The sequence below is a fragment of the Eupeodes corollae genome, chromosome 1 (assembly GCF_945859685.1).
Source record: "Eupeodes corollae chromosome 1, idEupCoro1.1, whole genome shotgun sequence".
Classification (NCBI taxonomy): Eukaryota; Metazoa; Arthropoda; class Insecta; order Diptera; family Syrphidae; genus Eupeodes; species Eupeodes corollae.
The window spans coordinates 144,175,938-144,191,356 of record NC_079147.1 but is presented as its reverse complement, the minus strand read 5'-3'; the positions used below and the strand labels follow the sequence as shown (position 1 = coordinate 144,191,356).

The following is a 15,419-nucleotide window of genomic DNA, read 5'->3' as shown; positions in this document are numbered from 1 at the left end:
TAACAGGAGTTAGTGGACGGCGATTTATTGAACTAAATTTTATTCAGTAACGAAGCACATATTGGGGTTCTCAGAATCCTCAAGTCATTTAAGAGTCACTGTTTGGTGCGCTTTTTGGTCCGGAAGACTGATTGGAATTCACTTCTTCGAAAACGACAATGGAACTGCCACCGTCAATTCGGAGCGTTATGGTAATATGATAACCGAATTTTCTTTGCTGCTATTGAAAAATACGACTTAAAGAATAAGAATAACAAGGCGGTGTCACACGCGACACAACTCGTGCCAAAATGGCTTTACTGCAAGAGACATTTCCTGGCCGCATTATTTCTCGTCGTAGCGATATCAGCCGGCCACCAAGAACAGGCGATTTGACACCGCAGAACTTTTTTTTTGTGGGACTATGCGAAAGACCAGATGCAGATAAACAGCTTTAACTCTTGAGCACGTCAAATTATGGCTGAGATATCGCCCAATATGTGTTAAAAAGTGATCGAAAATGTAAGTATTTTGAGTCAGAAATAGCTAGTTACAAGGTGCTACAAAAATAGCATTCAACCGAGAACTCAAATTCCTAGATCTCAAAAATAATTTTTAAAAGGGTTTTACAGATATGATTTAAGATGTGAAGAAATTCTCGAGTTTTAAATGTTTTCAAAATGAAGTTCCAAAGATAAACCAAGAAGTTTCATTTAAGAACTTCGTCAAGAAATTGTCCCTAAGTGTTTTTGAGAAACAAAAGAACTCTAGGCTATAAATCTCATAAATCCAGCAATGGACATTTTTTGAATTAGAGTTCAGAAGTCGATGTTCCGCAAAACCTCCATTGTGCTTGATTGTTCCACAAATGAAATAAAAATCCAAGATAATAGTCAAATATACCACATCGAGGAAGACGAACGAGGAGCGGCTGGGGATGGTATTTTAAATATATTATCATTTTATTTATTTTGAGGATATTGAACAAATAAAGAGGACGTTTTTCCTACGAGTCCAACATACATATATGTATATTTATAACTAAGTATATTTTGTACATTCCAAAGAAAAAAAACAGAAAAATTATCTCAAACAAAAATATACCTACTTACGGTGCGATAATAAACTTAATATTTAATATTAAAGGTCATGTTCGCTTCTCGTTTTTCTATGTAATAAAAAGGTTCATACATATATACGTTATATCCTGTTTAATCAACGTATCTTTATACATACATAACTTACATGTATCTTAATAAAAATAGATAGAAAAGAAACTTTCAGGTATAGTTTTGTTCATATAACTTTATTTGCAAATATTGATTAGCTTTATTTATAAATAAACACGAATGCAGGGATTCTAATTAACGAAATCCTTATTTCCAAATGTGGGTATAAACGAACTTACTATGGACTTAATACATAGTTTGGCATTCTAAAAAAGAATCTTGTAGTTTAGTTATACAATATTAGATTGAAGATTTTTATATCTTCGTGACTTGGATAGTTTTGGAAAAAGAACAGTAGTAAAAAGTCCAATGAGAGATTATTCTGAATGTTGAATATGAATACAAAAAAAATAAAATACACTTTCCTGACCTATATAAACACATGTAAATCCTTGGATTTGTGCATTTTTTACATTCGCGTAGTACGGCTTAAGAATGCCTCTCTCTACTTGACAGTCCAACCGAAGCTAGGCTCTAGGGTAAAGTGATAAATTTTCGTAGAAGCGCGAGTATTATGGTTAAACTGTTTAATGGAAGAATGGAGCGCTGTCTATTTTTCTAAAGCATAAACCTTCAAAATAACGTTAAAAAAGAGGGAGAAAAGAAACTTTACGACGATATTCAAGAGACATAAATACACCAATCATGATATTCTTAGCAATTTGAATGCTCTACTTTCAATAAAGTCCGAGAGGCTTAAGTAAGTTGCAGGAGAACCAGCTCAGGAATGAGAGTTATACTTGAGTTTTGGACGTATAAAAGTCTTGAAGATAACAGCCTGATCAGAAGGGGAGACAAATTTCTTACGTCTCCTTAGAAACACCAAAAATTTTAAAGAATTTTCGGTGTGTGATCGTTCTACAAGAGATGGTTGGTGATACACATACCGAGAATATCGGGATGTTCAATTTTATTTAAGCTATTGATATCAACGGATAATGGCGATATTTCCCTCAGACGATATGAGACAGCATTGGGTTTTCGAAACATTTAATTCCACGCATTTTTTTATTTCTAATTGAACAATGGAGTTTAGGTCGGAATTCAATGCGCTTAGCATATTTTGTATTTGCAGTTCCAGTTTCAAAGAAGAGGGATGTGAGTCTAAAAACGAATATGAAAAGCTAAGAGTACTACCATCATCGAAACAATTTGTTGGATTACAAGTTGCAGACAGGAGATCGTTACTAAAATTAAGAAAGAATACCAGATACAAAGCAGAACCCTGGGGCACACCAGCATTTAATTTGAAATCCAGAGTAGGAGGGTTTTAAAATTAGAAAAAATCGGACAAGGCTGACATTCTTTGTGAAGACCTTTAAATCTAAAAAGGTTTACAAACACAGATTCGAATTTCTATAAACAGTACAGGACCACCTTACTCCAATACTGCTTAATACCTTAGAAAAACTTTGGAAGCTAGGCTTAGGTTAAAAGGAAAGAGCGCACCAAAGAGAAAATAAAAGTACTAAACTTGAAGTACCGAAGAATGTGCTGGTTAAAAGGAACGAACTTTGACCTATCTTTCCAGATCAAATTATTATTAAATAACCGGTAACTGAAACCTGATAGACAACTTGAAATTTGGCTAAATTTTCGTATTGGCTACCACGGAAGTCAATATGATAACCGGAGTTTCAATTCCTTTCAACTAAAGTTGTCATATTGTAAAAAAAATCGGTACCAGAATTGACAATCGAAAATTGTGGTATTACACTAGAAACGGAAGGGTGTTTATACGTGTCACTGGTGCTGCGAAAACACTTTTGATAATATCAGTCAATAGCTCCAATTTAAATATTTCCGAACATCAATTGAATGAACAGCAAAACTATGATGAAAAATCGTATGCCTGGAAATGGCCATCTTCATTACTATTTTTATTTTCATTTTTAACTTCCCATAGGAAGTTATTGTAATGGGTCCGATTTGTCAAATTGAAACTTTTGACATTTCTTGACGTTTCAAGGTTCCTAGAGTCGAAATAAAAGATTTTTAGAAAGATGGCTGTGCGTGCGTGTGTACGTACGTTCGTACGTCCGTACGTCCGTACGTTCGCGACGTTTTTTCGTCCTCCATAGCTCAAGAACCAGAAGAGATATCGATTGTTATACAGATAATAAGGCAGAAAGATACAGAAAGGGCTCTCAAGAAAATTGCGTGGGTGGTTTTTTTACCATAGCAGTTTGAAAAATGGTGAACATTTTGGTTAACCCTTAATATCTTACGAACCAAAAACGCTAGAGACTTGAATTAAATTTAATATAATAAATTGTAACGTGATATTAAAGAAATATATTTTTTGAAAAAAATCCATGTAACGGTTTTTTTATAAATCAAAAAAAAAACTGAAAAAAAAAATTGTCACCTCCAAAATCTTACGACTAAAATATGATTTCATCTCCAAAACAATTTTGTGCAACGAAGAATAATGTTTTTGACATTAGATAAAATTTTGAATTGATAGTTTTTTTATAAGAAATAAAAATTAAAAAAAAAACATTGCTCAAGTTGGTAAAAATTGAATATCGATTCAAATATCTTTTCAAAAACTTGAAATTTAGGCTTCAAACTTATTTGATCTTATAAAAAATATTGTTTTCAACATTCTGTTAAATGTTGAGAAAAAGAAAATTATTAAAAGTTGGAAAAATTAATTTTCGACTCGAATATCTTTTCATATTGGCTTTAATTTACTTTTGTCTTTCAAAAATATTGTTGTTAACATTCAGTAAAATTTTAAAAAGAATAGAATTGTCAGTTTTTGTACAAAAAACTAAAAACCTAAAAAAAATTTAACAAAAATTGGTAATAATTGATTTTCGACTCAAATATCTTTTAAAAAATTTGAAATACTAGTTTCTTACTAGTTTTTACTTATAAGAAATATTGTTTTAAACATTAGGACACATTTTGAGAAAAATCGAATGGCAGGTTTTTTTCTAAAAAATAAAAACCTACAAAAATTTAACAAAAGTTGGTAAACATTGATTTTCGACTCAAATACTTCGACTTCAAACTTATTTTATTTCACAGAAAATATTGTTTTCGATATTCAGTAATTTGTATATAAAAATCCAACAGTACGTTTTTTCATAAAAAATAGTACGCAAATATACTCGTAGACAAACCTTTAAGCAAGACAAATCGAAAGACGAGATGGGAAGTTATCAGTGTGGGTCGCATCCCAGCCTCTTTTTATTTATATTTTCATTTTTATTTTATTTGTGTAAAAATTGCTTTTTTATTCCTTTGTATATTTTTCGTTGAATATAAGCCAATTATCTAACCTTCGACTTCTTTTAACAAATGTTTCTCTCTTGGTAGTATGTCTTGGTGGTGGTTCTAATTTTCTTTTTTCGCAGTTTAATAAAACGCAGTTTTGTTGCCAGATCAGATAGCTCTTCCCTTGTTGACTATTGCCTTAAAGAATGTTTTAATGGTGTGAATAAATGCTTATTAGGTGTGGTTTATCGTCCAAATAAACGCGTTGATTTTACGCCCATGTTCACAGTATTAAAGAGTGTTTCCTCTTTTTATTCTGAAATCGTCTTATGTGGTGACTTTAATTGTAATTTGCTAAACAAGGAAACATTAAAATCATTTATTGAACAAATGAACAGCCTAAGCTTATATACAAATAATTTTAGTAATCCAACCCATTTTATTAATGATAGTGCAACACTGTTAGACTTGTTCTTTACCCATAATATCGAAAACTTCTTGATCTACGACCAGCTTTCCGCATCCGCCTTTTCGAAACATGATTTAATTTTTGCTACCTTTGATTTTGTTCCCCGAATGTTGGCTACTACTTTTGAATACCGAGATTTTAAAAATATTGACTTGGCTCAACTGGAACACGATCGATTTCAGATTAACTGGCAACAAATATATTTTATGGCTACCGCCGATGACCGGGTTTTATTCTTAGAAAATTCTATTCGTAGTTTATTCGAAAAGCATGTGAAGCTCAAAACAAAGGTGGTCAAGCACAAGCACAAGCACAATTCGTGGTTTTCTCTTGAAATTAAGGAACTAATGAAACAAAGAGACAAACAATGGAAACGTTTTCAATTGACTGAGTTTCATAATACTTTTCACAACTTTCGAAACAAAGTTCGCATTAAAATAAGGGAATCTGAAATACAGGTATATTCAAATCATTTCAGGAAAGATCTACCTTCTAAAACATTCTGGAAAAATATACGAGATCTTGGAGTCGGACCATTGAAAGGAAAATACCCTGAAAACATTAATCCTGAAGTTCTTAATGCTGATTTTTTGAAAGTCCAGTCTGAATCTCTTAATAAGGTAGAAATAGCTAATGATATGGAACCAGTGGATCCGAGCTTAAATTGTTTTGAATTTCAGACAGTATTTTAAAAATTAAATCAAAAGCCATGGGATTTGATGAAATGCACCCCTCGTTTATTAAAATAATAGTACCTTACATACTTCCTTCCCATACGCATATTTTCAATACAATCATTACGACAAGCTCTTTTCGTCATACCTGGAAAGTTGGAAAAGTAATTCCTGTGATCAAAAAAACTGCTACTCGTTTAACATCTCCCAAATACAGACCAATTTCAATTCTTCCATTTATTTAAAAATTCTTAAAAAAAAATTTACATAGCCAGATCTTGAATTTTAAAAACAAATAACAATCCCTTATGTGTTTTAACCAATCCGGCTTTAGCATAAATCACAGTTGTGTGTCTGCTATCATTAAAGTAACTGATGTGCTATTGACCATGATCAAGTATCATTTTTAGGATTACTTGACTTCTGGAAAGCCTTTGATACGGTTGTTCACAGTGTTCTTATTTCCAAAATGAAAAGGCTGTTCCGATTCAAAGATTCAGCTTCCGATTTGATGTTTTCTTACTTTTCTGGGAGAAAACAAGCTGTCTTTGTAGACAAACATGCTTCAGGATTGCTGGATCTTTATTCCGGAGTTCCCCAGGGATCAATACTAGGACCATCGCTATTTTGCATGTGTATTAATGACCTTCCAACCCGTCTTTCAGTCAGTCTTTTCTTCACACAGAAGCATACACCATAAGATATTAGACTTTACTTAGCAAAAACTTTAACTATCCCGATTATTACTTACGGATGCCAGATATTTTGCAGTCATAGCTCAGAATCCAAAAAAAAAACCTAAATGTTGCCTTCAACAACATAACTCGATACGTGTACAATCTTAAGCGTTATGATCATGTTTCCGCGTTTAAGAAATATTTACTTGGTTGTACCTTAAACGCATATCTAGGTTACAATACTTTAAAGGCTTTGAATGGCATCGTAGCAAAGAAGGAGCCATCTTATCTTTATAACAAAATTGTGTTCTCTACATCCATACGATCTTTTGTATTTATTAAACCAAGATTCACTTGCTCTTGCTCTGAGCTCCAATTCTTTGTTTGTGCTGTCATACTATGGAACTCCTTATCCTTAGAAATACGAGAGCTTCGAGGACGTAAGCGTTTAGATCGCGTTATCTTTAGGTATTTGGCTGAAAATTTTGAACTTAAGTTCCTTTTTTGTTTTTGCTTAATGTTAATATTATGTTTAAATGTAATTTAACTAATTTTCAAAATAAAATTTATAAATGGATAAGATGTACAATTTTCGGAGAATAATAAAAACCAAGCCTATGATTCTACAGTTTTTCACATTTTATAATGAAATACAATAAATCAAAAATAAGTTCTCAAAGTACTGTTATTAAACACAGTTTATTGATAAAATTCTAGCCTTAAAAGTTTCTTGCTTGAAACGAAAATTACAGATCTTTCAGATTCAGTTCCGTTCTTTGAGAAACCGAAAACATTATACACATTGTAAGAAGAAATGTTTCAATAATTGTGGTTCTCGAATACTTTGAATTGCTTTTCTGTGGTTAAATGTTAAAATAGCGACTTTAAGTCTCATTTAACCAGTTTTTACTGTTTTTAGTTTCCAGAAGTCCTTGTCAAGTTTTTCAAAGAAAATGAAATTTCAATTTGCTTAAATGTGAACATCAAATTGATTTGATTATACAATCAAATAATTAAGCATCCATATAAAATAAACAGATGGCATACAAATTAATTTCTTTATCTTTATCCCAATTACTATTTCTTTTTTCAGAAAACTGAGGATGACATTTTAAGCCGTCACGTAAATTACACGCCTATCTCTTCAACTTAAAAATGAAACTAATAAAACCTCCTCACATATAATATGAAACTCATTTATATGCCAGAAAAACTCCCAAATTCCCAATCCAATTTCACTTATGTAGTTATAATTAAACCATTTACAGTTTGTCGTCCCCTAAAACCACTCCACCCCAACCCACTTAACGACTACCCTCAAAAAACATACATGACGCTGCCACACACTGGAAAATAAATTTTCATTTGAGAAGAAAATATTCACTTACTGATGCGTTGTGACATTGAAAAACAAATGGCTATATTGGGGAGCAGAGTCCTCGGGGCCATGTGGTGCTGGGAAGCTCATTGTCAGCATAACAGGCTTTCTTTGGTTTTGCTGTTTCGATTGCCGCAGGAATGCTATTGAATCATTTGCTATTAGATCCGGATAGTAGTCCTGTGTGGGGGATTTTGAAGAACAAAAGAATCAACAAAAAAACTTTAGGGTGGTGGAGATACCAAAACATACCTTAGCATAATCAAAGCCGTGTTTGATCTTTTGGCCATTCATGTTGATACTGTAGTTGTAGTATTTGGAGTTCATTATAAGACCACCCCATTCCCGCCAGCCAGGTGGAATGTATGACCCATTGTACTTGTTAAGGTATTTGCCGAAGTAGCCGGTTCGGTAGCCCGCATTCGATAGATAGGTTGCAAAGGATCTGGTCTCGTGGGTCGCCTGCCACTGGGGACTGGAGCAGTTGTCATTGTTGGTGAAGACCATGTGATTGTGGACGTACATGCCCGTTAGGAGGGAAGATCTTGCAGGACAGCACATTGGGGTTGTGGTGTAGGCATGTCGAAACTCTGCGCCTCCATCTCGCAGGAGTCGCAAAGTACGTGGCATGAAATTCAATGAACCCAACTCGACATCTTGGTCATCGGTCAAGATGAGGATTATGTTGGGCTTACGTTCACGCATCCCTTGAGCCATTGATGGTATCGCATTGAACGGCAACATAGTGTCTAAGTTGCCGCTTGCTTGTGACAGCGTCGGCGGCAAACCGCCTGAGTTCTGTTGTTGTTGGTGCAGTGAATGCTGTTGGTGATGACGATGTTCGTGAGGCTGTTGGGAATTTGGTAGTTTCTTGGTCCTTTGTGTGTGGTTCGTTGGTGTAGTGCGAGACTTTCTTCTTGGAGATGACGACGTCGTTGTTGTTGTCGTCGTATTTTTCGACGAAGCTAATGAAGGCGTCTGAGATGATGATTTTAAGGTTGCATCTCTGCTTCCATGATTAGGTTGATGGGAAATATTTTCTTCAGCTGATAGCAAATCCATAAGATAAATTAGTGCTACGATTGCAACTAGAGCAAGACGTTGCATTCGATATGACCACATATTTGAGCAAGAAATGCACTTTAGGTCGGGAGTTTTATCTCACTTTCTCTGGCTGTTTTGAATTTAGTATTATCGGTGGTTGTTTTCGGAATAGAGAAGCTTTAAAGCCAGGCTTGAAGAAGGATTTTTTTAGTCAAGATTTGTTTCCATCTTTGTTCTTGTTGTTATTTTTGTTGTTTACTGATGATCTGTAATTAAAAAGATGGAAATAAATAATTAGTATGAATTTGTATTTAAATTGAAAAATTAAACTATTAATTAAAGTTTTCAGATAAGTCAAATATTTGGGTCTTATTTTAGATAACACATAAAATGAGAAACGTACTATTAAAGAAAGAATTAGGAAAGCGACTGCAATTACGCAATGGTGTTACTAATCGGGTATCAGACCGATTCTACTTTACGAAGTGGCAAAAAGATAAAGGTATAAACCATTACAAAACTATGCAATGTCCAAAATTCGGCTCGGCTATGTAAAATGGTGGTTAAATTTTAAGGGCCGATGTTGATTGTTAATATACCACAAATTATTTAGGTAATTATTGTAATTTTTTTTATTATGATAGTATTGGTTTGGTTCAATTATGTATGGTACAAAATATTGGCCAAATGGCCGCCGCGATCTCCATCCGATGATTCAAATGCCGTTAATGTGCCGAATTCTCATCTCCTCTTCCTTTAACTTGAATTGTTTCTTGGTCCTTTGTGTGTGGTTCGTTGGTATAGTGCGAGACTTCTTTCTTGCAGACGATGACGTCGTTGGTAATATATCGACGTACACCATTTCTTTCAAATAACCACAAAGAAAGAAGCCCAACGGTGTTTAATCACATGATCTTGGCGGGAAATTGACATCGCCAACACGTGAGGTAACACGGCACCGCCTTTATTAAACAACCTTTCGTACACATCCATATCTTTCAATTCGGAACATAAAAAAACGATCCACCACGCCATTCAATTCTTCTTTTTCACGAATTTGACGAGTTGAGAGTCTGCTCATCACTGAAGATACACTGTTGCCATTTCTTGCCACCATTCTGACCGATGACGGCGCTTGAAATGGCCAAGAAGCTTTAGTTGATGTAATTGCACATTGTATGCCAGTCTTTATGCATAATGTTTATCAACGATGAGCGTGAGATGTGAAATTGTTGGGCACGACATCAAAGTGCACATCTCCAACAGACCAGACCCAGTTTGCTCAAATTTGTGCACGATTTTTCCGATTGTACGCACATTTGGACGAGGCGCACGATATGCATTTTGATTTGAACGCCCATTTGCAAAAGCCTGAATAAACGAACGCCTTTCCAATAACTGTAGCGTGCTACAGGCAGACCTTTGGCGATAAAAGAAGAAGAAGCCCTGGCTAAAAAAAAAGAAACGATATTCCAATTTTCTCAGACAGTCAGGCTGCCATTTGATCTTTGGACTCTATCTCTACAAATTCTATAACAGTCCACAACTTTCAATCATCTCTAATGGAGATAAGACAACAGTTTAACATTTACCTTTGCTGACCGAAGATTTGCTATGGACTTTCCTGAAAATTGTAAAGCAGAGGAACCCGCTAAAAATTCAACACTTTTTTCCATACTGTTACTACCATAGCTTTAAAGCCCTCAAGGTATTTGATTTGGTTATAAAAAAAGCACACCTTACGTGAAAACGTATTTTCAAAAGACTTTTGCAGAAGCTGAGTGGACGAGAAAGAAAAAGTTTTTTACCTCCTCTGTCATTGCCCTGCTCTGACCTAAGACCTAAGATCTGTATTAGCAACAACCACAAGTTTCGCACCTGGCCAAATGTCAATAAGCGGGTGACAGAAATCTTGTACGTGTCACAAGACCTCTAATCTCCACAAACCATGAGTTTGACATGACATTAATACCAAAACCGCCCTAACGTTTATGGAAGGAAGTGGTCCACGAAGCTCTCTCAAAATACTCAAATACCCACCTGGGAGCTTTATTTTGACCACCTGTCATCGATCAGACTAAATTTTGCCATTAACATCGGTCTTATTGATTACCGCGACCACGACATTGCGCTTCGTGACTCCGGTAATAGCTGGAGGTTAGTGGAACTGAAGGGTGTGCTGGTGGTGTGCACACGAGGCCATTTTGATGTCTATGTGGCAAAGTCATTACTGGTCCTTGCTGTAGCAAGAACAATATTATCCCATTCAACGCGATCAGCTAGCTGCCGTTCTCTTCCACCAACCCATGTTTCACCTTTCTACTCTCGTTACCACCAGCAACAGAAAAAGCCCAATGGATATCCATAACGCTCAAGGTATTTGATATTTCTAAGCAGATTTTATTTAAGATTGATAATTGGTGTCATAAATGAATGAATATAGGAATGCACGCATAAGGCATATTCTCAAATGGCTTTTGCAGAAGATGTTTGGACGAGGAAGAGGAATAAACAGTGCTCCTTGCTTAAAAACGTAAGTCATATACCTATGAGAATTCTTCTCCCTAATTTTAACTGGGCTCTTCCACTGAAATTGTTATTATCAATTTTGTTAAAAGATAGCGCATGGCTTTTGTTAAAAAAAAATACCAATCTTGCAAGCTTGCTAACAATAAGTTTAAATGCAACTCTATTACTTTCCTACAGAAAATATTCTTGCACGACTTCTTCAAGCCCACCTTAAGAAAATAAAACAAGCAACAACTTATAATCAATTCTCACGAATCAGCTCATATGTGATAAGAAATACACTCACAGGTTTTCTACTGACAGTGGCAAACTGTCACTTATGCTAGTAGGTATATCTATGAACACCACAAGTTAAAAGTCCATTGGTGTAACTGTAAATCTTGTTTAAGGATGTCAATCCAAACATTATTATTTTGCCGCCACCGTTGCTACCGTTGACACTTGATATTGGAACACGTTTTTGTGTGGCATATGTAAGCACACTTCAACACGACTACTCTATCCGTTTAGTTTCATATTTCACTGAGTTTACTTTGTGTGTTGATGAAGTATAAAGTACACCGTTGAGTCGTTAGTAATTGCTTCGATATAATGGAATCGAAAAATAAACTTCCAAAACAGACAGTTTTGAAATAGATTATGCTTGCATCCAAGTAAGTACAAGTTTGTTTGTAAGTTTTGCTTTTTTGGGGATTTCGCTCAAAGAAAGTGACATTTCACATTTTTCTTATTGTGAGTTTCGCAAGGAAAACTTTTCACGTCGAAAGATGTCTTCCTATTGTGGACTTTTTTTCGGATGGGACATGAAGTATTTTGACATCTATTTCTTTCGCTCATAATTTTTCGAGGTAAAAGTCACATTTGGTGAAATATGTTACTTTTTTTTTAAATTACAAAAAAAGGAAATAATTTGTTTCTCTTTATATTTAAGGACTAAACCAATGGGAGCTATCGTTTATACAAATTTCTCACGGAATTTTTCCCTCTCTCGAACATTGGGAACGTAAATAATGCTTAAATGAAACTTTCGGAGTTACTGTCCTGGGAAATTGAGCTGTAGTTGCATAGAATTTTTGTTTAAGGGCACTTTTATTTCCTGGGAGATTCCCGGTTAAGGAAAAACATTCCATGGGAACACAAAATTCCGAGGGAAATAAAATTTTCAGGGAGATTCACAATAGGTACTAATTAATAGAAGGCAAAGCGAATTGCTTTATCATAAAATACACTTACGCCTTGACTTGGCCATGAGGTTAACCCAAGGGATATAAGGTCGACATATCAGAGTTCTGGAAAATATTTGCAAATGATCTGCATAGTCCGGCCGGCGCGGCGGGGTCCCCAATATAGTTCGAAACTGAGTGAAGAAAGGTAACCTGTTCTTCTATTATTATAGAACCAAATTATTTAAAAATGCTTCATCAGGTTTGGAATTTCAACTGGAGGTGGTCCTAATAAAAGAGTCAAGTACACATGTGGAATAAGCTATATTACAGCTTATAGGTGTTAACGAAGCTGTGGAAGATTTCAACTCATCCTACGGCTTGACACCTCAAACAATTTTTTAAAAAACTGACGTAACCGAAGAGGATGGAAATAGCAAATCATTAAAAATCAAATATATTATCTTCTTGAAAGTGATAATAGTTTCAAAATATTCAATATGGTTTTTAAAAAATCTATCGGACTTTCGACTGTGTTTGTGACGTCACCACGTAATAATCTCACGGCTATGCTATACATGTTTCTAATATAAAATAGACAATTAATGTGTGATAAAATGTTCATTTTTAATACATTTGTTAGCTTTTTAAAAGAAGTTCAATTCACACTTCTCTTACCTGTCAAAAATCTGTTTAGCCGTGTTTATATTGATGAGGTTGTTGAGCGCGCTTTTTATTTGTTCTGTATAATGTTGTAGTTGAACCACATATTAAAATATTGAAAAATATTGAAAATATTAAATCCTTTTTGATTCTATTGTACAATTTTGTATCTGATGCGTTTTAAGTGTGACATGCTCAAAAAGATATTTATTAAAGCCCCACTTAAAAACGTTGATCTCTTCGGGACTTGTTCACATGTTTCGTTTAGTTAGTTTGTCTTTAAATTAACTTTTCTTTTCTTTGAAATGTCAACACCTAATTAAAGTGCAATTTCATTCGGGTGAAGCTCTTACTTGAGTGAGCAGAATTTTCGTTCACAATGCCACCGTGGAACCTTTTACAATGTTTGATTGGTGGGACACAATTTTGTGAAGCTCTTCGCTCTTCCAATGTCGTCGGCTTGTTGGCATATAGAAAAGAAAATAATCTAGATGCCTTAATCGCATAAACAAATTGCAGTACCAAATTTTTCGTTCCTTACTTTACCACGAATAAAATTTCGTACCAAAACCTGAGCAATATTTGAATTATCCTAAATTCAGAATCAGCATTTATTATTTTAAAGGAACGCCAAATAGTTAAACGAGAATGGCTTCGTTGTTATTTAAGCCTTCGTTAAAAGAAGAAGCGTGACTTACAACTCTCAACCATTCCTGTATGCGAGTAATTGCAGGGATGGAGGGGACCTACATTTTATATGCCGAATCCGAACGGCTTATTTGAGAAAGCGCTTTTTCATGACAAGAATTACTCTTGTAGAATATGTCAATTCCTAGAAAGAGGCAGTACCCGTGAATAAAACCTTAGGTGGCACAGGCAGGGATCGAACCCAACACCTCTCGCATGACAGTCCAACGCACTAAACATCATGCCAAGGTTACGGTCCGCGATAACTTAACGTATTCCATCTTTAAGGCCTTGAATCAATATAGACATTATATTTCACAACAGAGACCCCAAATCAAAAAGTCTAAAGGTGTAATATTACAAGATATCAGTGTATAATTTTGATAACCTCGAAAAAAGGTCATAAAGCTAGTCTCAAGCCATTTTCCGTAAAGCTAGAATTAAACGGCAACGCGTTGAATCTATGACGTCGCAAAACAGCAATTTTCTTTGAGGCTAACAACGCGTGACACCCTTGAGAAAGATTGTGATGTCATTTTTACGTCAGCGTGTTTAGGCCCCAACGCAAAATTTCGTGGTGAAAACGGGCCTCATTATTAAAGAGGATTTATCTCTGAAACTCTGGATTGTTATTGTTATCATGTAGTGCATGGCCTCAATCAACAAGGACAGAACATAACTGGTATGCGATCAGCTTGGGTTCTTCTAATAACAGAACTTTGAAAGTCGTTTTAGGACTTCAACTTTATGCAAAATATGGTTAATGTCATTTGAGGAACGCCTACATTTAAGTGTGTATCGTTCTATATTAGTATTGGCTTTTTTCACATGTCAATCATGGACAGCTTTAAAAGTAACAACGGGCTAATCAAAATGAAACTTTTTATTGGAAAACTTTATACTTATGTATTGGCAATGCAGGTGACAGAGTTCCCCAAAAAAATTGATAACGGCTTAAAAGACGGGTATTAGGCTTATCATTCGAGGAACTGATATATATAAATTGGTAACATAGATCACGAGATATGATCCCTTCACTTAATGGCCAAATGGTCAATTCTTTTCGAGCCAACATTATTTAAAACTTTCAACACACTGGCAACGATAACCCGGTTTTATAATTAAAAACTCTTTAGGACATGGGTTTCATTAAAGGTTGTCACTCTACTACATACACATATTGCGTGCCAATATAAATCCAATTCAATTATTTCTTAAGTACATAATTACATTCCATTTTTAGAAGTCTTAAAATATCCACTCACCGTAAATATACAAGTTACATTACTCAATAAAAATTCAATTAATCATAATTTTCAAGCTCCCTCCTCTACCAGACCGCCACCTTTTCACAAAATCCACAAACAACAACTTGAACGAACATTCTTATTTTGTCGATTAAAATCTTTGGCTCCCATAACACCTGCAACTAATAATTTTTTTGACATTTTAAAAGCTTCTTTTTTTTCTCTCTTCATATTTTCAATGAACACTTTATTTATTTACCACCACTACCATCATGGAATGATAAATATGTACATAAAAAAGATAAATTTTGCCATCAGATAGATAAATCTGCAAAATGTATATTCACCTAAAATATTCAAATGGTTAACCAACCCCATGGATCATTTCATAAGTCAATGAAGTTGAATTATAATATATTCTTTGGAAAAATATGGGGGTAAACAGGAGCGGCTCA

At 34.7% G+C, this 15,419-nt stretch overlaps 1 protein-coding gene across 5 annotated transcripts in view; it reads right to left on the bottom strand.

The window, feature by feature from the left end:
* LOC129946722 (extracellular sulfatase SULF-1 homolog) overlaps nucleotides 1–15,419 on the bottom strand; it is a 336,741-nt gene that overhangs the window by 94,883 nt on the left and 226,439 nt on the right. For all 5 annotated transcript variants that reach the window (XM_056057007.1, XM_056057043.1, XM_056057036.1 and 2 more), the window contains 2 exons: nucleotides 7,884–8,941; nucleotides 7,642–7,811 (listed from right to left, as the gene is read on the bottom strand). In XM_056057007.1, coding sequence (XP_055912982.1) covers nucleotides 7,642–7,811; nucleotides 7,884–8,753 — 1,040 coding nt within the window. In that variant the 5' untranslated portion in view covers nucleotides 8,754–8,941. The remainder of the gene's footprint in view (nucleotides 1–7,641; nucleotides 7,812–7,883; nucleotides 8,942–15,419) is intronic.